Source organism: Camponotus floridanus, unplaced genomic scaffold, assembly GCF_003227725.1.
Source record: "Camponotus floridanus strain SB8 unplaced genomic scaffold, Cflo_v7.5 scaffold35, whole genome shotgun sequence".
NCBI lineage: Eukaryota > Metazoa > Arthropoda > Insecta > Hymenoptera > Formicidae > Camponotus > Camponotus floridanus.
Genome location: NW_020229492.1, coordinates 1,712,322 through 1,733,987, shown reverse-complemented (window position 1 = coordinate 1,733,987; position 21,666 = coordinate 1,712,322). Strand labels below are relative to the sequence as shown.

The following is a 21,666-nucleotide window of genomic DNA, read 5'->3' as shown; positions in this document are numbered from 1 at the left end:
TTTAAAATTGACAGAGGGACTTTTAGAAAAAACGTTTGATACAAAAGTTTCTTATTTTTTCACGTATAATTCGAATCTGTAATAAAAAGTACCATGTTCCCCTAAAAAAATTCAACTTCCGATCCGGATGGCGTATTTCCGGTCGGAATCAAAAGTTGAAAATATCACCATTTTATAAAGTACCCGATTTACTTAGCAATTGTTCGCGATTTTTAATAAAAGCCAATTATTTTCATTTTAAAAGGGATGTACGGATGATCTGGGACACCCTGTATATATCTACACGTTTATCTTATTGTTAGATCTGAGAATTTATTTCTCAATATTGGTAATCCTGAGTCCAGAATTTCGTATCGTCACCGTACGAGGTCTCCAATATCAATTTGCAGTTTGCTCGTCATCTCTGTATTTCTACTGACGTAAGAACAATTGAAGTTGGGGTTTAAACAGGTCTAAATGTTATATTTATAATAATACAAAAATGACTGACAATACCAAACAATCGAAAAGTGAGGAGGAAGATCAAGAATTAAATAGTTTGTTGGATAGTAAGTAGATTATTAGTCATATTTCGTTTAGAAAAAAAAAATCAACTTTTACACACATACATGCATAGACTGGTTTCTGTCAATAAATAATGATTCGTAGTTATATAAGAAATTGTTTCAGATATATATATGATTTAGAATTTTTTAATATTCTTCATATTACATAAAAATATAACATATATAGTTATAATCATAAACTATTAAATTTTGGCCAATATATTAATTGCATATTTTAAGATTTAAATTTTGTCGTTTCTTAGGTGCTTTACAAGATTTTGGCAAAGAGTCAAATATTGAAAAAGACAATGCAGCTGATCCAAATACATCGGATTTGCATAAGCAAATTGATAAGCAAAGTGAAACATCTGAAACTAAATTTGCAGAGACATGGACGGAAGATTTTCTTAAACAAACAGCTGATCAATTTGAGAAAAATTTGCAAACCTTATTACAAAATGGTGAGTTTAATAAAATATACAAAAAATAAATATACTACTATTAAAATATATTATTAGGCGGTAACGAATTAGAAGCTGCTTTGCAAAAGCTTGGAGAAGCATCAGCTAATAATGTAACAGATGAAAAGGACAATGTTAGTACAGATTTTCAATCAACTATTTCACAAGTTTTAAAGGATTTAACTACAAATTCTGAAAATATACAGGTATTTTGATTCTTATAGCATAATAATAATTTATATATTAATATGAAAAATGTTTATTCAGATTGCATTAATTCTAGAAAATAATAATAATGATACTATTTATATACTATTTGCAACTATTATTTTTATCTACATTTTTATTTTGCATGTAGTAGTAATATTAATAGTAATAATCTTAATAATAGGTAATAATGATAATAATAATGAAAAATTTATATGCATTTATTAATTTGCAATATTATAATATTATAATATTATTTTCAGTTCATCTTTTTAAGAGAATTGTAATTAAAGAAGATAAAATACTTTTTAGAATGATGATTTAGCGGCTATGCTAGGACGGACATCTCTCGATAGCGACACTGGTGATATATTACCATTTATGCAAGGAATGATGGAACATCTCTTGTCAAAAGAAATTCTTTATCCATCATTAAAAGAATTGTCAGATAAATATCCAGCATGGCTAGAAGAACACAAAACAACTATAAATTCTTCTGATCTAGAAAGATATACAAAACAATCAGAATTGATGAAAAAGGTATATTAATAATAAAACAATAAATCTTTCTGTTATTAACAAATTTATATTTTGTGTAAGGTATGCATTGAATTGGAAGAGGAAAACAAAGATGATACAGAAGATATTAAAAAACGTCGGTTTGAATCGATATTAAAGCTTATGACAGAAATGCAAAATTATGGTCAAGCACCAGAAGATCTTGTTGGTGAACAATGTTCACTTTTCCAATTTGACTCTGAAGGAAATCCTATTCTGCCGTTACCATCTGGAGTGGACTCTCAACAAGATTGCACTATTATGTAAATTTTTTTAATGTATTTAAAATATTATTTCGTTGATCTATATTTTGTAATTAATTCAGCTAAATTTAATTACTAATGATGAAATATATTTGTATACAAATACATATACAAGATATATTACAAAAACTGCTTTTGGTTGAGGCAATATCGTACTTTTTTTTAAAAAAAAATGATTATTATAATGAAATTTAAAAAGAAGATTATTACAATAAAAATTTCATTACATACAACTTGCAATAAACCTTAATTATATTTTATAATATATGTATAATAGAATTTTAATTAAAAATTACTTAATAAATGTATAAGAGAAATATGATTATTTAATAATTATTATAATTATATTAATAATATAATATATTAATGTATTATAATATTTATAATTATTATTTATATTATATTAAAACCAATTTAATATTGTTAAATATAATACATAATATAAAAAATCGAAAATCTTTGTATTTTGCTATTTTCAAAATCAAGTTTTTGTAAAGAAAAAGTAAGTTTTAAATTCAACAAAATTTGCGATTCTGAAACTGTTTTGTATAAATAAAATTTTTGCGTGTATGCATATACATAGACACACACACACACACACATATATATATATATATGTGTATATATATATATATATATATATATATATATATATATATATATGTAGAGTTTTTCGAAAAAGAAATAATTTATAGTTATGAAGTTATCTATAAGCCTTATTTTTTAAGGAATATTCTAGTTAAAACGTTTTTTTTTTAAATCTTTTTCGAAATTTTTTATAAAGAAACTAAACTGTAAACTTTTTTATAAACCTTTTTTGTAAACCTTTTTACTGTGTTTTATTACATTTATATTAATTGAATTAATAACATTAATGTATTATGTACACATATACAGTATTCATAATCAAATCAGCCAGCATATGTATGTGTACATACTACACATAACACACATATATATTGTATATTATACATAATGTATATTGCAAAATGTTTATTTGAAAACTTTTTACCTTATTTATATCATAACCGAAAAAAGCCGAAACAAATCAATTTTATCTTTGAAGCGGACTTTTTTCAAATATCAAAATAAGAAGATAATATATTAATGTCTACTTTTAATCATTTATAATCTATATGTAATGTCGACAATTAATAATGGACGTTTAAACACATCATTTTTTAAGTCAAAGATCTATTTTAAAAATCATAAAAGACATTCATCTAAGTCATTTTTTTTTCTTTTATGATTAAAATTGGCATCGATTAATAAGATTCTAATCTCACTGTCGTTAACTAAAAAAATTGGTGAAAGTAAGTGATTAATGATAATATCCTTGTCCGGATTTTCTCTCTCATTCAAAAAAGAGAATAAAATATAAAAATTAAGTTTAAATTTATTATTATTACTTTTGCGGAAAAAGTGATAAAAATTTAACTATAGTAAAATATGCAGCAATAATATTTTATATGGTAATTTAATTTTTTAATTATAATTAATGTTATTATTTGGTCACTGATATCTCTATATTAGTACGTATAATATATACATCACTGAATGATCAGTTAACTAATTTGTAAAAGTTATTACTAATTTGTAAAAAGTTTGATGTTATAAGCACATTATTAGAATGATATTTATAAAGATAATAATTATAAGGATAAATTATTACGAAGTCGCTAATAAATCAAATACATGATGTTTTATGGTAACATATGATGTCGAAGGTCTAAAATGACTAACTATTGACGTTAAATGAGCAATATATATTGCTATCTAAGGATTTATTATTAATAATCAATATCATCTAATAATCACAATGTACATGCATATAACTACTATACAATAAATCGATTGTGCAGTGAAAATGAGTGCAAATGTACTCAAGTTGTAAGCGCACGTCATTTTGATATCCAATGATGTCAAATTAATTTGTATTAATATCATATTTATGATAAAATTTCCTTGTTATCTATATTTTGTGACTTATATAATTTTGTTAGTTCTTCCAATTTATCTGTTTGAATATCAGATTTAATTGGTTTCTCTATTCTTTGTTGAATTTTTGCATCTTTATTTTGATCTGAATTTAATGATGTATTATTTTCTGATGATTGTGACATTTCTTTCCTCCATTTCATCAACCAATTATTGGAAGCAGTCTAAAAAATTGAAATGTTATTTTTAAATAAAGAAACTTTCTGTGACGATCGTATTTATAGAAACAAATTTACTTAAATGGAATTTCTGAATAATTATATAATGAGTTATTGAATTAAATAATTTTATGATATGATTAAATATTGAATTAAAAATATGATATGATTAAATATTGAATTAAATTATGATATGATTAAATATTGAATTAAAAATATTGAATTAAATATTGAATTAAATAATTTTATGATATGATTAAATATACTATATTAAATATATTAATATGACTTTTTTGTGTAAAAATTTATCTATAATTAAAAAATTAGCATGTTAAAAATAGTTGTTTTTTACATCTTTATCATCCTGCTTATTTTCCGTTTGTATCTTTTCAAATTTGTCCTCTGTTTTAACTTTATCTTTTTCTTTTTCAAGTCTTTGTTTCATTTGATATTTGGCTACTTGTTGTGCGAATGATCCTAGCTCTCCTCTTATCGCGGCATCATACATTACCTATTTACAAAAATTCTTTTTAAATTAAGTTTATGAATTATATGATATGGATTTAAATATTATATGATTAAATAATAAAATTATGTACATTAAATATTAAATTCTTACATCTCGTCGTTTTTTAGCATCGTTAGATGTACCTATCTGATCTGTCTCAGTTTGTGGACCCAATTCAATGAGAATCTGAAAATCCGCATGTTCACCTAATCGAAAACCTATACCAAATCTGGAATCGGTTCCTGTAAAATTTAATTTTTTAATATAACAAAGAGGCATAAATGAACATAAATAGGTGGTTTCGAGAAGCAAATAACAAATGTATACACAATATATTTTGTGAAATTAAATGACGATTAAACGATATGAAATTAAGCAAGAATCTTTATCAGTAGATTTTATGAAAATAATGTTTAATATTTAATACTAAAAACAAAATTTATCTCGAGTTATACTTAAAAGTAATGATTCAAGATTATCTTTAGTTATAAAATGTATAACAATTTTAATTTATGTATCAAATATATGTAACGTTAATAAAGCTTAAATCATGCAAGATAAAAAATTTTTAACAATTTAATTCCATAGTATATTTCTAATAGATATCTAATATATATTTGTATGCAGACCTTTTTTAATTGGTGGGATATTCGAGTAAATTAGAGAAAGTATTGTTGGTAGTTCTTCTGGTATAATCAAACTTGTCGCATCTGTAAATTTTTTTATATATTGTTGTGTATTTTTTGACTGTTATAAACAAATTATAAACAAATATAAGCGAAACACTCTGTGAAAATTAATATTAATTGATTAATATAATTTTATCTTGATAATTGCGTAGTTTTCAGCTATTAGAAAATTGTTTTTCTTCCATAATTCTTATTCTTAGTTTGATTTGACTGATGAATGTCGCATAATCAAATGAATTACATTTACTTTCATAGAAAATAATCAAAAGCAATATCCGTATGACTGCAGTTTTCACTATCATTGTCATTGTTTTTGAAAGGGAAATTTCTGCATGTATCGCTTATGTGTTCAATCAATGCATGACTTAGCTTTCGTGGATATTCTGCAATCGAACATAAGCAAAAATTAATTTTCCAAACATAAACTGTTAATTATATAGGATAACATTGCTCTCGATCGCGTTAACTTTTATTATTAAATAATTATTATAAAAACGAAACATTTCTCAAAAAGTTGCATAACAATTTCGTGGATCGATATATTACATCTCTTTAAATAAAATTCATAAACAAACTAAATTATTATTTTCAGACATTAAATCAAAAATTTTACACAATCTATTTGCACGAATTTTACGATATATTAAAGGTATTGTTTGTCATCACAAATTTATATTTTTGCCAAATTTAAACCGCCAATTATCATTACTATTTTATTCACGTGTGCACTCGCGTATCTTATATACATATATTTTATATTGAACCGTGTTCAATCCACCAACTGTTCCACGTAACTAAATGTTCCGGTTAAAATTGCACGAAAGTAAAATCTAAAAGCGAGATTTGTGGCGGGTAATCGCGTGCAAAAAACGTTCAATTTTCTCGAGAAAGTGTAGACGTTCTTTTTTCAAATTGTTGCTTGATTTTTCATATAATGCACCAATACGATGAATATTATATTATACATTCGGGGAATGGCTTTTAACTTAATTAATATTGTTGAATAATTAATATTGTTGAATTAATAAACTAGCTGGATTAATTATACGGTGAAGAAAAGGTTGCCACACAACGAAAATAGACGGGAATAAACTTCTTGGACTTGGACGGAAAGTGAAACCTGGCGAGTCGATGGGAGATAGTTCACCGATCAATGTTCTAGGATAAACTGAAATATTGTTACGAAATGTGAATATGTCTTTGGTGCCAAACCAATGCGAGAAGGAGTAGCACTTTTCAAGTGAAAGGAGAAGCAACGGATTGGAGATCGAGGTCATCCAAACCAAATGCCGATATCGACTCTCGGTAAACTCTCTCTTTTCTTTTTCTCTCTATCGGGCATTTACATGCAAATTACTTTATGTATTTTATTTGAATAGGATCGATGCGATCATTATGTCGCAGGATGGCCTCGTGTCACTGATCTATTGGCAATCAATAAATCAAGAACGTCATTCTGCTGTATAGCATACGAGTTGCACATGTTGAAGAGTCACTATTGAAAAATGCAAATTATATACATTTACTCGGCTCGACATAACGTAATGAAAAGGAAATTCTCTACTGAAAAGGAAATTCACTACTGAAAAGGAAATTCACTATTCAAGATAGATAGGTATTTATTTATTTCTTGCTTTTCGAATTTTAAAGAGCTCTTTTATATAAGCTTTACAATTTATACAATATAATGACGTGTATATAAACTATAAATTTAATAGAAGAGTGCCACGCACTTAGCCTAAATAATTTTTATTTAATAATAAATAATTAATAAATAAATAATTAATAAATAATAATAAATAATTAAAAATAATAAATAATAAATAATATTTAATAATAAATTTATTTAATAATAAAATTATTAAAATTAATTTTATTTCCTTCCTAAGTTCATTTTCTTAAATTTTCTTTGATCTTATTTTCTTTCTTTGCGCTTGCTTCATCCTACTTTTTCCCCCTTCTCTTCAAATAATTAATTCTTATATTATTTCTTATATTTTTTCGATAAATTTGTTGCTAAATGTTCTAAAGTCTCGACACTCTGATATATCTTATTGCATATTGTCTCTCTGTGTGTGCTAAAATTTATTACAAAGTTCTTCGTTTCCACATCTAAATCCCGAAATAATAATTTTTAAAAATCTCTCTGACCTCGTTTTCTTAAGTATTCCGAAATTTCCATTATATATGACTCGATATATCTTGTATCTGGAATTCTGAATCTTATTATATTGTCTGAATCTTATTATATTATCTGTTTTTGAATCTTTATATCTCTTTCAGATAATTTATATATCATCTTGAACTCCATCTCTATCTCTTAGGCTGGGTTGTTCCATCTTTCGATAAATTTCATCTTACTTGACAGATTAGTACCTATAGGGTAAATTTTACCAGATAGTTTTACGAGCTACTTATATGTGAGCGTATTATAGTCTTATTTTAATATTGTAATTGTCACCTCAAGAATATATAATTATTTAATTCTACTTTAAGAAAATTATAATCTTTAATTTAAAAATATTATTTTCTGTCTAACATTGTTTCTTTTCCATTCAAGAAAATTAAATCTTAAATCATAAGAATATATTTTTCTTGAATTGACCTATATAAAATGGTTTCATTCAAGTAAGCAATTATATTTTTCCTTAATTAACGCAATATAATCTCATTTCAAGATTTCCATGTTAAAACTAAATATATTTTCAAAACAAGAATGTCCTTTTTTCTGTGTATTTTTCTGTGGATATCAAATTTGTCTTTTCTCTAAAAATTTTGAGAAGTTTCTCAACATTTCTCTTTTATTTTATCTGCGTACATCAAATTCTACTTCTTTTTGTTATTTTCTACGTAGAATAAATATGTTGCGAAAAAGAGGAATGAAAGATCTGAGGAACATATATGTGTAACTACATTTAATTAACATGGAGAATTAAAATACTTTAATTATTAAATTAGAATTAAAATACTTTAATTTATTAAATTTTGGAATACATAAGAAAATCTTTTATTGCGATATCAATAATGTTCGAATTATAATTGGAAAAAAAGATTTTACAAATTAAATTTCAAGAAGCCAAGTAAACAAGAAAGCCATATTTTTTAAGGTCCAGATGAATCTTATTTTTACAGAATTTTAATATGAAGCTTAAATATTTAATATAATTAAAAATTGGAAGGCAATTAATAAGAAATTTTTTAAATATTTTTTTCATATTTTTAACATTTTTTGAAAAATTTTCGATTACATTATTGGTTAAAAAAAATTAAACAGTCATTATTGGTTAAAAAAAATTAAGCAGTCAGTTGATGTTTCTTATGATGGTCTTCACCTATGTATATTTATCAACAAAATACATTTTACAATAGAATATGTGCACATTATGTACGCACTTACTTGTGTGTTATCAGTGATAACACATAGTTTCCGCATACACTACTTATACATGTACACATACGTATATGTATACATATATGTGTATATACAGGGTGTCCCAAAAGTCCCGGACCGGTCGAATATTTTATAAACTATGCACTTTAGAAAGAAATAAAGTTGTATAGCTTGAAGGGGGCCATCAGATAGTGGCAATGATTTGATATGGGAGAGTCATTTGAAAGTCACGTGAAGATCACCGTCAATTTCTTAAATGGAATCCCCTATTTTTTATTACATATTCGTGTAGCTTATCTTGAGAGCTTTCCAAAACACTATAATTAAATATTTCTTTATTGAGTACTTTTCGAGTTATGAGGCTTGAAATCATTTATTAATTTTACATAAACCGTAAAATATCTTGTAAAATATTCATTTTTCGATTATCTTACCTCAATACTTTTATGTACAAAATAATGAGAGGAATCAATTGGTGTAAAGAAAAAACATAGTTGTTTTTAAGAAAAAATATGTAATTTGCAATTAACAATTACATTTTTTTTTTAACAACTATATGTTTTCTTTACACCAATTGATTCCTCTCATTATTTTGTACATAAAATTATTAAGGAAAGATAATCAAAAAATGAATATTTTACTAGATATTTTATGATTTATGCAAAATTAAGAAATGATTTCAAGCCTCATAACTCGAAAAGTACTCAATGAAGAAATACTTTATTATAGTGTTTATAGTTTACATACATACATACATATATATATATATATATATATATATATATATATATATATATATATATATACGGGGTGAGGCATCTAAAACAGGCCACCTGAATAACTCCGTTGGTAAGCCGAATACAAAAAAATTGTTCAGACAAAAGTTGTATGGTTTCAAGGGGGACATATGATGGTGTCATTAGTTTAATCTTGAAGAGCCACCCGAAAGTCACGTGAAGGTCAGCTCCAACTTTTTAAATGGGACACCTTATATGCTTTTGCATATTCTTGTAGCTCATCTTAAGAGCTTTCCAAAACACTACAATTATGTTAGTTTTCATTGAGTACTTTCCAAGTTATGAGGCTTGAAATCATTTTTTAATTTTACATAAACCGTAAAATATCTAGTAAACCATTCATTTTTCGATTATCTTACCTTGATACTTTTATGTACAAAATAATGAAAGGAATCAATTGGTGTAAAGAAAACACATAGTTGTTTCTAAGAAAAAATATGGAATTTGCAATTAACAATTCCATATTTTTTGTTAAAAACAACTGTATGTTTTCTTTACACCGATTGATTCCTCTCACTATTTTGTACATAAAAGTATTAAGGTAAAATAATCGAAAAATGAATATTTTACAAGATATTTTACGGTTTATGTAAAATTAAAAAATGATTTCAAGCCTCATAACTTGGAAAGTACTCAATGAAAACTAACATAATTGTAGTGTTTTGGAAAGCTCTTGAGATGAGCTACAAGAATATGCAAAATCATATAAGATGTCCCATTTAAAAAGTTGGAGCTGACCTTCACGTGACCTTCGGGTGGCTCTTCAAGATTAAACTAATGACACCATCATATGTCCCCCTTGAAACCATACAACTTTTGTCTGAACAATTTTTTTGTATTCGGCTTACCAACGGAGTTATTCAGGTGGCCTGTTTTAGATGCCTCACCCTGTATATATATATATGTATGAATGTATGTATGTATGTAAATAGATAAATATATATACAGGATAACCCGCCATAAGTGCATAATCCTTTTTTATTTTTTAAAAACTAAAAGAAAGAAATTATACACACAATATAACAAATATATATATATCAAATTAATTGGCTCAAATTGAAATCTACAGTGAAGTCTAAAATTAGTATGACGATATTTACAAAATCTTGCAACAAATTGTTTACAAAAATCATTTGTTTTAAAGAATAATATGCATAATTTTTTTATAGTAATGTACATATTTCGATATAACAGAAATTATAACGCTCTTTAAAGTAAATACGATGTATGAATGAATGTAATCATTTTAATTATACCAATTATACGAATTTTAGCTTAAAAATATCGCAGGCGACATCTACCTATTCATTTTCGGTCTTACGATATGGCAATCTCCAATTTCTATCTTAGAAGTTAACGTATAGGCTCTTGTATACAGGACACGTCAACACATTACGTGCCAAAACGGCGATAGGTAATCAATTTATAAGACCATAAAAGCAGGAGATTGATTGGCTTACTATATCGGCTTGATAATTTATAATTAAAATGGATTTTTATAATTAAAATGGAAATTTATAATTAAAATGGAAGTAATACTGTATATGTTGTAAACAATTTATTGTAAAAGTTATATGATAATAATTTTGAAAAATTATTTTATTGGTTTTTTTATAATGTGCATTGTGCATTACTTTATTAATGAATATAAATATCATATTTTCTATCAATTTTACAATTTTTATAGTATTAAATACTATAATATCATTATATTCCAATTTTAATAAAGTGTTAAAAAAGAGTGTATTCTTCATTTTTATTGTAAAATTTTCTCTGCACACTCTTAAATATATATCAAAAACTCTTAGCTGAACTTTTAAAAAAGTGAATTAAATATAAATAAACAAAGATTCTTTAATAAATTTTCCGTCGTTTTTGGAGTTCCATGTGTTAAAATAAATGGATTGCTATAAAGATGAAAAAAATTCAATAGCAATTTGTTATTCTTGATATTAAAAATGTACATATAGGCCCCTGATTGAAGCCGCCAATGCATTACTCATCTATTCGCGAACTACCGGCAAGATAATCAGAAGCGTAGAACTTTGCAGGGGGGATGCCGTTGTCATACATACATTTGTTCGCCAGAAACGCGAACGACTACGTATGAGAATGCGGTATACGTGCTTAAGAAGTAAAGTAAAACGTTAAATCAATTAATCGGTTATCGGATCGAATACGAACGCGAATTCGCATTTGTGAGTGCAAAAACAAGCTGCAAATAATTCATTCTTTGGGTTACAATGTGATTGAGTAAATCAGACTGATATTTAAATATAATAAGTGCGAAAAAATAATTGATAATTAAATTTGAAACAATTGTCTATCATAATCGCACAAGTGACATCTCGACCATTAATCAAGAATTTATATGAATTATCAGATTATTCGATATAAGAAAATCAAATTAATATTCTAGAAATAAAATAGAGTTAAAAATTCTGGTATAAAAATATCAAGATCGTAATAGTTTTGGAATTATAATTAATTAAAATTTGCCAATTATATCACTTAAAACTCACGCGCTCAAATCCAACGCCTACCGATCTGTCATCTATTATTGATTTTATCGTTTTTTATATGTATACGTGGATTATGGCAATTAATATCATAATATTAATAAATTATAACAAAATATGTAATTTTTTCTTAAATAATAATTTAAATAGTTAACTAATTATTATATTAAAAACAATTATATAAATTTAATATTTTCACACATTTAAAAATCGAAGTTTATTTTTGTTTTTATCAGAGATATATTTATGGAAATGAATTTATTTATTATCTATTTTATAAAAATCAACAGATCGTTACACGTGTAATAGAGTTATAGGTTTGAATTATATCATCGAATTTTGATTAATTATGTCTCTAAAACTATTATAGTCTTTATATTTTCATATTAGAATTTTTTATTCTATTTTACCTCTAGACTAAACTATTAAAATATTGTGCGGAAGTTGTGAGACACGCTGTATATACATACAAGGTCACAATAATGCAATCGGCGACGAAGCCTTCGTAAGATTTCCTAAAAAGCGAATGATAAATCTCGCGGATCATGTCGTTAAATATTTCAAATAAATGTCGAAATACCGATATCAGTCATCCATGCATATATAATGTGCGAAAGATTGATGTGAAGTAATATATAATATATAACGTGAAGGGGAACGATGAACATTTATCATTATTTTAATTACATGCTTCAACAGTTAGTTGTAATTGTAGATATTATCACTTTTAATCTTCGCATCGCGACTTTGCCTCGGTGTGTAAAATTTATTATTCCTCTATATACATATTACCTTCATGACGCTGATCTGCGCAGTAAGTCCACAATGTTCAGCAATCTACAAATACAAACTACTAATGTATTACAATTACGCACTTTTTATAAGCAAAATTAATCTCATTTTTTTCTTATCAAATAACATTTAGAGTTTAAATAAATTTTAATGCAAAATGAAATATCAAAAAAAATAATTTAAAGTACTTTCTATTAATTTTTATGCCATCTTAAATTTTTTTAGATCGAACGTATTACAATTATACACTTTTTATAAGCAAAATTAATCTCATTTTTTTCTTATCAAATAACATTTAGAGTTTAAATAAATTTTAATGCAAAATGAAATATCAAAAAAAATAATTAAAAGTACTTTCTATTAATTTTTATGCCATCTTAAATTTTTTTAGATCGAAATTATTCAACGGAAAGAAAAAACGGACAACTATTTTAATACGTTTTGATGGTTTGCCTTATCGTTGCGTATTATCGTTTGTTTTGTTTACTTTCGTTTGGACGTAACGTCGAATTATTGGTGACACAAGTGTTTTCTCTCCGCTGATGTATGTACGCTAATACAAATTATTTTTCACGTTCTTATATCGGAAAATATCAATTGGCAGATGTGCGACAAGGAATATATAAGACGTGGATCTTTGAATGTGAGTAGCTGATGTTTTCATTATGAAACTAATTGTACGTCAAACATTTTCGCCGTCTCATGCAATAATATAGTGTATATTTTTTCAAAAATATTGAAATAAAAAAAATAATGATATATTATAAAATCATTTTATTACAAAATAATTACAACAAATGCAAAAAAATATATGTATATTATATGAGAGCTTCTCATCCAGGCCATTAATCACCTTTATATTTCGTCATACGCCGTCACATGTTGATATGCATGTGCCATTGACATAAATAATTTTAAAATTAAATTTTAGTCCAGTCCAGTGAATGTTGTACGAAGACCTTTTCGGCCCATGGGGCCTGCTAATTATAATCGTGATAGGAGCAGGAATCATCCTGATTGCACTGTTGCTGTTCGCTTGCTTCCTCACGCCTGGTTGCATCGGTTATGAATGTTTCAGGAAGCAAAGTAAGATCATCGAGTTTTTTTTTATTTTCCTCGCGCATTAAGCATATATAATTATTTGCGAGTAACGCTATTTCTAAAAAAATAAAAGCAATCGTTAATTTCCTGCCATCAAGCATAGTCGTAATATTATTCTTGGTACAAAGTATTGTACTTGACATCGATTTCTGCTCAACGTATTGATTTCACATTTTATTTTCCAGCCACGTATATGAATTATACTTTTTTATATGCGTGCTTCATATATAATGATTAGATTCTTTAGAAATGATTAGATTCTTTAGAAATGATTAGATTCTTTAGATTTTCTGCAATAAATATAGATCAGCTTCAATTATTACACTTATAAATTTAAAAAAATAGACATTTATTATAATTTTTTATAGTAATCTCTCGTGTAAAGTTACATATAATAATTCTACAAATATATGCGAATTACGCCTTTGCATACCTTGTTTGACATATATACATGAATAAATGACGTTCCATAAGTTTGCTTCTTCTGCTGTTATATAATTAGGTACGCCAACTAGCCAACACAATGCACAATAATCTTTCGATAATGCTGCGGGAAACGCCTGAATGATGTTATATCATTATTCCGGAATTTTCACGAATATATTTTTCACAAAATACAAATCTTACACGTTAAATTTAATATACACCATATTATGTAATTGTAAACACAATGGTTAGCGATCATAGCCTTCATATCAAGAACCGCTGACAATTAATATTTTAAATTAATATTTTAATTAAAATTAATATTTTAATTAAAATCGTTTATATGCAATGAAAATATTCAGATATCATATATAAATATTAAAACTATAATAGGTAATATATATATCGAAAAAATAGGAATTCATATGCGACAAGAGAAAAGCGCAAGAATGTTTCTTAAGTTGTTATGCAATCTAATAAAAATAAAATTTAATAATAATAATAAAACGTAAAAAGAGAAAAAAATAATGTATTTAAAATGATTTTCTATTTCTAGGCAAAGAGAACAAGAATGTTCATTTACAAGCAAACAATCAGGAAAAGAAAAATTTGAAATTGAGTGATATTAGTTACAGATCTTGGAGACTGGGTAGTTTGTACGAAAATGATAACGGTATGAAACTTTTATTGCATTTAATTTAAATATTAAGAAGATTTCTGAAATTGATTCTATGTTTGTTCAATTTACTTTGTTATTCTGTTTATTTACTAATTATTTTATTATGAACTATTATATTATATCAAAAGTTAAAAGAAAAATAATTTTAAATCATTAAAGAATATTATTTGATTGATTTGTTTAGTTATTTATTGTGGATTATTATGAGAAAGGCTATTTTGGAGCATCAAAATAAATTTTTAAATTAATATGTTTACATTATTTTAATAAATTATTAAGAAATTCTAACAAAAATTTAAACAAAATAATTAATTTAATACATAATTAATTTTTTAAATAATTTAATAATTAATTAATTTAAATAATATATTTAAAAATAATTGACTAAATAATTAATTTGATAAATAATTAATTTTTGTCATTATATTTAATTTAATTATTTGCACGAAAGATTATTACATTTGATAAGTTTTATTTAGTTTTTATTTTGTGTTTATTCTCATAAAACAAAAAAAAATCAAAAAAACAAAAAAAAATCAAAAAAACAAGGAGATATATCCACTTAAGGATATATCTTTCTAAGGATATATCTATCTAATATGTCTTTAAGTCATTTTTTGGGACATGAATAGGCAAGAGAAGGAAGAAATGCCAGTATTTTGTATAAATAATACTTTTTCTCATTATTATGAATATTATAAATTCACATCTAATTTATAATATACATCTTTTTAATAAAAAATTTCTTTAATAAATTTATCTAATTTATAATTTATAATTTATAATTTCAATATAATTTATATACATATATATCTCTAAAAGATCGAAAAGTGAAATGCAATAGAATCATCTTAGGTTAATCAACTTGATCAATATTTATCGATTGAGAAATTGTCTTATAATAAATTAACAAAGACAAATATTGTATTATCCAGGTACTATCAGCGAAAATGCGGGATCTCATAGGGATTCATTGAATTCCGTCAGTGCCAAATGCGAAAACATAGAATGTTCTTCTACGCTGGTAATTGTATATAATTGAGTTGAGCAAATTACATTGCGTTTGATATTAATTTTTCTTTAAAAATTACAGAACTTGGTTCAGATAGATAAGCAAAAGAACGACAAAAAGATAAAAGAGTTTCCGACCGAATTAACAATAAGCTTGCAATACCTACCACCTTGCGACAATATTATCACGGGGAAGCTTATTATCGGTATCGAAGTGCGTACCTTAACATTAATCCATATTTTATAAACAAACAAGAAAATTTTCGATAAATAAATGTTAAATAAATATTAAAAATAGGCTGATAATCTTGAGCCGACTTATCATTAAAATAATTCAGTATATCTTTTATCAAATAAAATTACTTAAAGAAAATGAAACTCATTCTTTGTTTTACAGGCATTGAGCGGTCTTCCACCAAAGCAGTACAACGGCACATTAGAACCTTACGTAGCATTGAACATCGTGAAACAATCATGGAGTCACAGGAAGCGACAGAAATTGCATAGTTTCAGAACAAGAAGTATCAAACATACCACTAATCCAATTTACAAGGAGACTTTCGCTATTGCGAATGTAAAACCGCAAGAAGCCAGAGTAAATAATTTACCATATATTATACATATATTATACATATATTATACATTTGAGTTTACATAAGAAAAAATTATATATTTCGAACCGTTAAAGTAATTTTTTTCACATGTAAATTGACATTTTGCAAGGATGTAATACAGCGTGTATTATTATACAGGGTGGTTTAAAAGTCTGGAAACGGTCAATTATCTTCGAAAATAGTGGTTCTGTGGGAAAATGTTTCAGACAAAAGTTGTAAGATTTCAAGAGATGCATTACACAGTAATATTACTATGACCTTGAAGAGTGTTGTCACGTGAGGATCATCTTAAATTTCTTAAATGGAACCTATTTTTAATTACATATTCTTGTAACTTACCTCGAGAGCTTTTCAAAACACTATAATAAAGTACTTTTTTATTGAGTACTTTCTGAGTTATAAGACTTGAAATCATTTCTTAATTTTACCATAAAACCATAAAATATCTAGAAAAATATTCATTTTTCGATTATCTTACCTTAATACTTTTATGTACAAAATAATGAGAGGAATCAATTAGTGTAAAGAAAACACATAATTGTTTCGAAGAAAAAATATGTAATTTGCAATTAACAATTACATATTTTTTCTTAAAAATAACTATTACTAACTACATATTACCTAAAAATAACTCATTATTTTGTACATAAAAGCATTAAGATAAGATAATTAAAAAAAATGAATATTTTACAAGATATTTTACGGTTTACAAAAAAATAAAGATTAAGAAATGATTTCAAGCCTCATAATTCGGAAAGTACTTAATGAAAACTAATTTAATTATAGTGTTTTGGAAAGCTCTCGAGATTAGCTACAAGAATATGCAATAAAAATAGGGGGTTCTGTTTAAGAAATTGAAGGTAATCTTGACGTGACTTTAACAACACTCTTCAAGAACATCGTAATATTACTGTGTAATGCTTCATTTAAAACCCTACAACTTTTGCCTGAAACATTTTCCCACAGGACCACTATTTTCGGAGATAATTGGCCGTTTCCAGATTTTTAAACCACCCTGTATATGTTAGGATGTGTTAATACGTAAATAGATAATTGATATATGTTAGGATGTGTTAATACGTAAATAGATAATAGATATACAAATGATAATTGATATACAAATGACACCTGTGCGGCAAATAGAATTACTTGCTGTGAGAATAAGAAAGCGAAATGTTCTGAATCATTTTTTTGACGGTTATTTTGTTTCGATGATTTAGGAATGGATTTTAGATATCGCTGCATACGATCATGACAGATATGCAAATCACACGGAATTGTCTTCGCTGAAAATATCGCTAAAAGACATGAAAAATATCTTTTATAGTCCAGAAATTCATCTATTCAATTATAGAATGAAACCTTTTTATCAGGTAATATATTATATAATTAATCATTATAAAATTAATATATAATTAATTATATATTAATATATAATTAATTATATATTAATGTACGGGAAATGCATTTAACATGTCATTTTATACACGTATCAAAACATATATGCATTTCTTATATATGTTTCGATATATATTTAAATTCATATATTAAGATATTCTGTTCCCACATATACTTATTATATTATATATAGTTTTTTTAATAGTATACAATACTTTTGCTCATATGCATACGATATGTGTAATTATACATATATATATTTTTTAGGAGTTTGGCAATATTTTATTGGCCATAAAATACTTGCCTACCGCAGAGAGACTGACTATTACTATTATTAAATTGCGTAACATTAAATTTACATCAGTGGTGTCCAATTTAAGTAAATTTAGTAAGTTAATAAAGAAAAAGTCGTCTAAAAAATTGGCTTTAGATAGCCTATAATATTTATAAAATTAAATAATGATATATTATTTATTTGAGTAAATATAAGTCTACAAAAAATAATTTTTTATTTTCTAAATTTCATAAAACATTTTTTTTTCAATTTTATGCAATGGGTAAGAATTTGATAATTTATGATATGATTTAAGAAACTTCTTGTCTAAATGGCATCATTTGCTTATAATTTCCTTTTTTTTATACTTAGTAGTCAGTAAAAATTTGTCAAAAAATTGAAAATAAGAAAATATCCATCTTCATAATAATATATTCAAAATCTATTATCTTCAATATTTCGTAATATATTTGAAATATATGTATAATCTTTTTTTGAAAATTATGCTATTTAGACAATTTTCTCCTACTATTGATATTATAACTTGTTTTGCAAATTACTTTTAACAAATTAATGTCTATTGTAGATCCATATGTTAGAGTTTTAATGTTGAACGGAAAAACAGGTAAAAAGATAGAAAAAAAGAAAACTAAATTTTTGAGAGCTGTTATGCAACCTGAATTTAACGAGACTTTGACCTTTGATCTGCCAATCACTCAGCTCGATTCAGTCCAGTTTCTTATTGTGCTATGCAGTAAGGTAAAAATTACTATGATCATATATAAAAGATTTTCATCATTTATTCTAAATATAAATAGAGAAATATAATTATTTATTAAATAAATATAATTATAAAAATAAATATTAGATAAATATTAGAAAAATAAATATATTTATTATTTTATGTATGCGTGTGTCATATAAATTACTTATTAAAAAAATTAGGAAATCGCTTTAAAACTTGTAAATTTTGTCGATTTTTAAAAGATTGATCTCAGTTTTGGAAGATCGTAAGACAATTTTTCGGGGTGCATTTCAAAGAATGAGACTCTTAAATGTCTTTAAAGTGGCTTCACTTTTTAAAAATTGACAAAATTCGCAAATTTTCAAATCAATTATCCTTTTCGAGTAATGTAGAATAAGAATATATTTTGTGATTATAATAGGAGGACTTATATTTTGATTTTGATATATTTTGTGATTATATTACACTTTCCAAAAATTTTAGATTTTATCAGAAGGATCATCCACCAATATTATTGATCATACAAGTGACAGCGAGGATTCTGTCAGCTCGTTCAGAAACTCTAATATATCTATTGGTAAAGTAGCACTTGGAAAAGGAGTGAGAGGTTCAACAGAAAGGTTGCATTGGTTTTCAGTGCTTCAAAATCCAAGGAAATCTGTCAACGTGTGGCACACACTGAAATAACAAAAGTCATCGTTATGTTATTACATGCATATACATATGTATATAAAAGATTGTTATTTTTCAGTGATATTTGCATGCTTTTATTGCAAAAATGTGCGGTTTTATATATTTATTATTAATTTAATTCTCTTTTGGAAAAGAGAGAGAGAGAAAAGTGTATGTTTAGTTCGCGACCAAAGATGACTTTGTAAATTAAACTTTTCAAGACTTTATTTTTAATGAATGAAAAAATAATAAATTAATTATTACTGTTAATAAATAATAATAAATTAATTATTACTGTTATTGATATTTGTGGAATTTTACTTTACCATATTTTATATAGCATATACAGTGTTCCATTTTATAAACAGCCCAATTGTATATATTTATTTATTTATTCCCTATAAAAAAATATTTAATAGAACAAGGCACAACGTTTACATGTAATCTTAAAAAAAATAATGTAAAAATTCATAAATTTCTCGAAATTCTATAAATTTTATCAAAAATATTTTTCCTCTTAATTTTTGAGATATTCAAAATAATTATAAATTTTATATGTAAAATAAATTTCATATGTGTAAAGAAAGAAACGATTAATTGACAACAGCATATGCTGCACAACTTTGTTTGTAAAAAATGCAAGAGAACTTTTATGCCAAATCGATTCAGAAACGAAGCATGCTGTTCATATTCATTCATCCTTTGGGTTTATTGCTTTCCCCCTTCCCCCAACGTCAATCATGTTAAGATTTTAAACCATAGACATAGTAAGTATAGACCGAGCATCCATTGTATAAGCGTTAAGCATACGAAAAAAAACTCATCTTACATTTTTTGTCTTTCTTTTCGTATGCTTAACGCTTATACAATGGATGCTCGGTCTATACTTATTATGTCTATGTTTTAAACATTCCGACCATCAGCTGATAAGGTAGAGTAAATAAAAGACAATACAAATATTCTGACCATCAGCTGATAAAGTAGAGTAAAAAAAAGACAATAGAGTATCTCAAGTCGGGAGAGAGAAGAGGATAAGAATAGAGATAAAGAAAGGGAACAAATAATTTATTTCATACATATAATATACCGGGTCTCATGATATACAAATGTCCCTTCCTCAAAATTGTACCGACTCCATTTCCCCTCTTCATTCCGATTTTCGATATATACAGGATGTCTGGAAAGGTCAATCATTGTGAGGAAAGTGGCAATCGTGTTTACTGTAGATAATTTCAAAATTATCTAGATAAAGATAAAGATAAAAATCCTCAAATTTATTTTAGATGAGATAAAGATGATTTTGCTTTTACTTAATCTAGATGAAAAAAGATGAGATGATTATTGCGATAATCTAGATAATTATCTAGATATTTTTGTTTATTTTATAAGACTATAAATATTTGTAAAAAATGTGACGCAAATTATAAATGGGATATTAAAATCATAAACACATATTCTTTCTCTTTTCCTAAAGAATATTTAAATAATAACAAAAAAGTATATAAATGATACGATATATATTTATTTATTAATTTATATTTATAATATATTTATAATATATTAATAATATAATAATCAATGTTTAACAATACATATATCATTTTTATAAAATATACATTAATGCATTGCACAAATTTATGTAAAACAAGTACAAGATAAAGTATATTTGTAATATTATTTTCCAAATAAAATATATATTTTAGATATTTTAGATAGATTTTTAGAAACTTGCCTGGAAAACTCTTTTGCATAATGAAAACGTCATCTTAGATCATTTTTAGATAAGACGACATATATTTTTGATCTAAAATAAAGATAAAGATACTTTGTATTTCTTCATCTAGTTAAAGATAAAGATGA

The 21,666-nt window shown here is 25.3% G+C and overlaps 3 protein-coding genes across 13 annotated transcripts; 2 read left to right on the top strand and 1 right to left on the bottom strand.

Moving 5' to 3' along the window:
• The first annotated feature begins 481 nt into the window (after positions 1-481).
• Positions 482-2,105, top strand: LOC105249545 (peroxisomal biogenesis factor 19). Its single transcript, XM_011255094.3, has 5 exons — positions 482-548; positions 809-1,006; positions 1,064-1,212; positions 1,526-1,753; positions 1,814-2,105. The coding sequence occupies exons 1-5, from the start codon at positions 482-484 to the stop codon at positions 2,036-2,038; spliced, it is 867 nt and encodes a 288-aa protein (XP_011253396.1). The 3' UTR covers positions 2,039-2,105.
• Positions 2,106-3,570: 1,465 nt separating this feature from the next.
• On the bottom strand, positions 3,571-6,638 carry LOC105249544. Of its 7 annotated transcripts, none has more exons than XM_025410860.1 (6): positions 6,600-6,638; positions 5,629-5,770; positions 5,328-5,408; positions 4,810-4,940; positions 4,543-4,701; positions 3,571-4,196 (listed from the first exon to the last, which is right to left on the bottom strand). In XM_025410860.1, exons 2-6 carry the CDS (start codon positions 5,693-5,695, stop codon positions 3,984-3,986), a joined length of 651 nt encoding a protein of 216 aa, XP_025266645.1. In that variant the 5' UTR covers positions 5,696-5,770; positions 6,600-6,638; the 3' UTR covers positions 3,571-3,983. The 7 variants fall into 7 exon arrangements, with proteins under 7 accessions (XP_025266645.1, XP_025266644.1, XP_019882577.1 ...); XM_025410859.1 differs by lacking the exon at positions 6,600-6,638 and adding an exon at positions 6,436-6,589; XM_020027018.2 differs by lacking the exon at positions 6,600-6,638 and adding an exon at positions 6,456-6,589.
• Positions 6,639-11,648: 5,010 nt separating this feature from the next.
• On the top strand, positions 11,649-20,033 carry LOC105249543 (synaptotagmin-5-like). 5 transcript variants are annotated; one of them, XM_025410835.1, is made up of 12 exons: positions 11,649-11,773; positions 12,810-12,908; positions 13,278-13,529; positions 13,818-13,972; positions 14,970-15,086; positions 16,028-16,116; positions 16,186-16,317; positions 16,501-16,698; positions 17,938-18,090; positions 18,383-18,503; positions 18,976-19,148; positions 19,618-20,033. In XM_025410835.1, exons 4-12 carry the CDS (start codon positions 13,831-13,833, stop codon positions 19,819-19,821), a joined length of 1,329 nt encoding a protein of 442 aa, XP_025266620.1. In that variant the 5' UTR covers positions 11,649-11,773; positions 12,810-12,908; positions 13,278-13,529; positions 13,818-13,830; the 3' UTR covers positions 19,822-20,033. The 5 variants fall into 5 exon arrangements, with proteins under 5 accessions (XP_025266620.1, XP_025266619.1, XP_025266618.1 ...); XM_025410834.1 differs by having other exon boundaries at positions 12,511-12,908; XM_025410833.1 differs by having other exon boundaries at positions 11,649-11,828; positions 12,511-12,908.
• The last annotated feature ends 1,633 nt before the right edge of the window (positions 20,034-21,666 follow it).

Bases quoted from the DNA above. Each gene is read 5' to 3' on its own strand.
- LOC105249545 (XM_011255094.3), top strand. From the start codon at position 482: ATGACTGACAATACCAAACAATCGAAAAGTGAGGAGGAAGATCAAGAA. The intron at 549-808 runs GTAAGTAGATTA...GTCGTTTCTTAG, and splicing joins ATTAAATAGTTTGTTGGATA to GTGCTTTACAAGATTTTGGC. The intron at 1,213-1,525 runs GTATTTTGATTC...AATACTTTTTAG, and splicing joins CAAATTCTGAAAATATACAG to AATGATGATTTAGCGGCTAT.
- LOC105249544 (XM_025410860.1), bottom strand. From the start codon at position 5,695: ATGACAATGATAGTGAAAACTGCAGTCATACGGATATTGCTTTTGATT. The intron at 5,409-5,628 runs GTAATTCATTTG...AAAAATTTACAG, and splicing joins TATTTTCTATGAAAGTAAAT to ATGCGACAAGTTTGATTATA. The intron at 4,197-4,542 runs GTAAAAAACAAC...TCAATTTTTTAG, and splicing joins ATAAGCAGGATGATAAAGAT to ACTGCTTCCAATAATTGGTT.
- LOC105249543 (XM_025410836.1), top strand. From the start codon at position 13,831: ATGTTGTACGAAGACCTTTTCGGCCCATGGGGCCTGCTAATTATAATC. The intron at 16,318-16,500 runs GTGCGTACCTTA...TTTGTTTTACAG, and splicing joins AGCTTATTATCGGTATCGAA to GCATTGAGCGGTCTTCCACC. The intron at 18,504-18,975 runs GTAAGTTAATAA...TGTCTATTGTAG, and splicing joins GTCCAATTTAAGTAAATTTA to ATCCATATGTTAGAGTTTTA.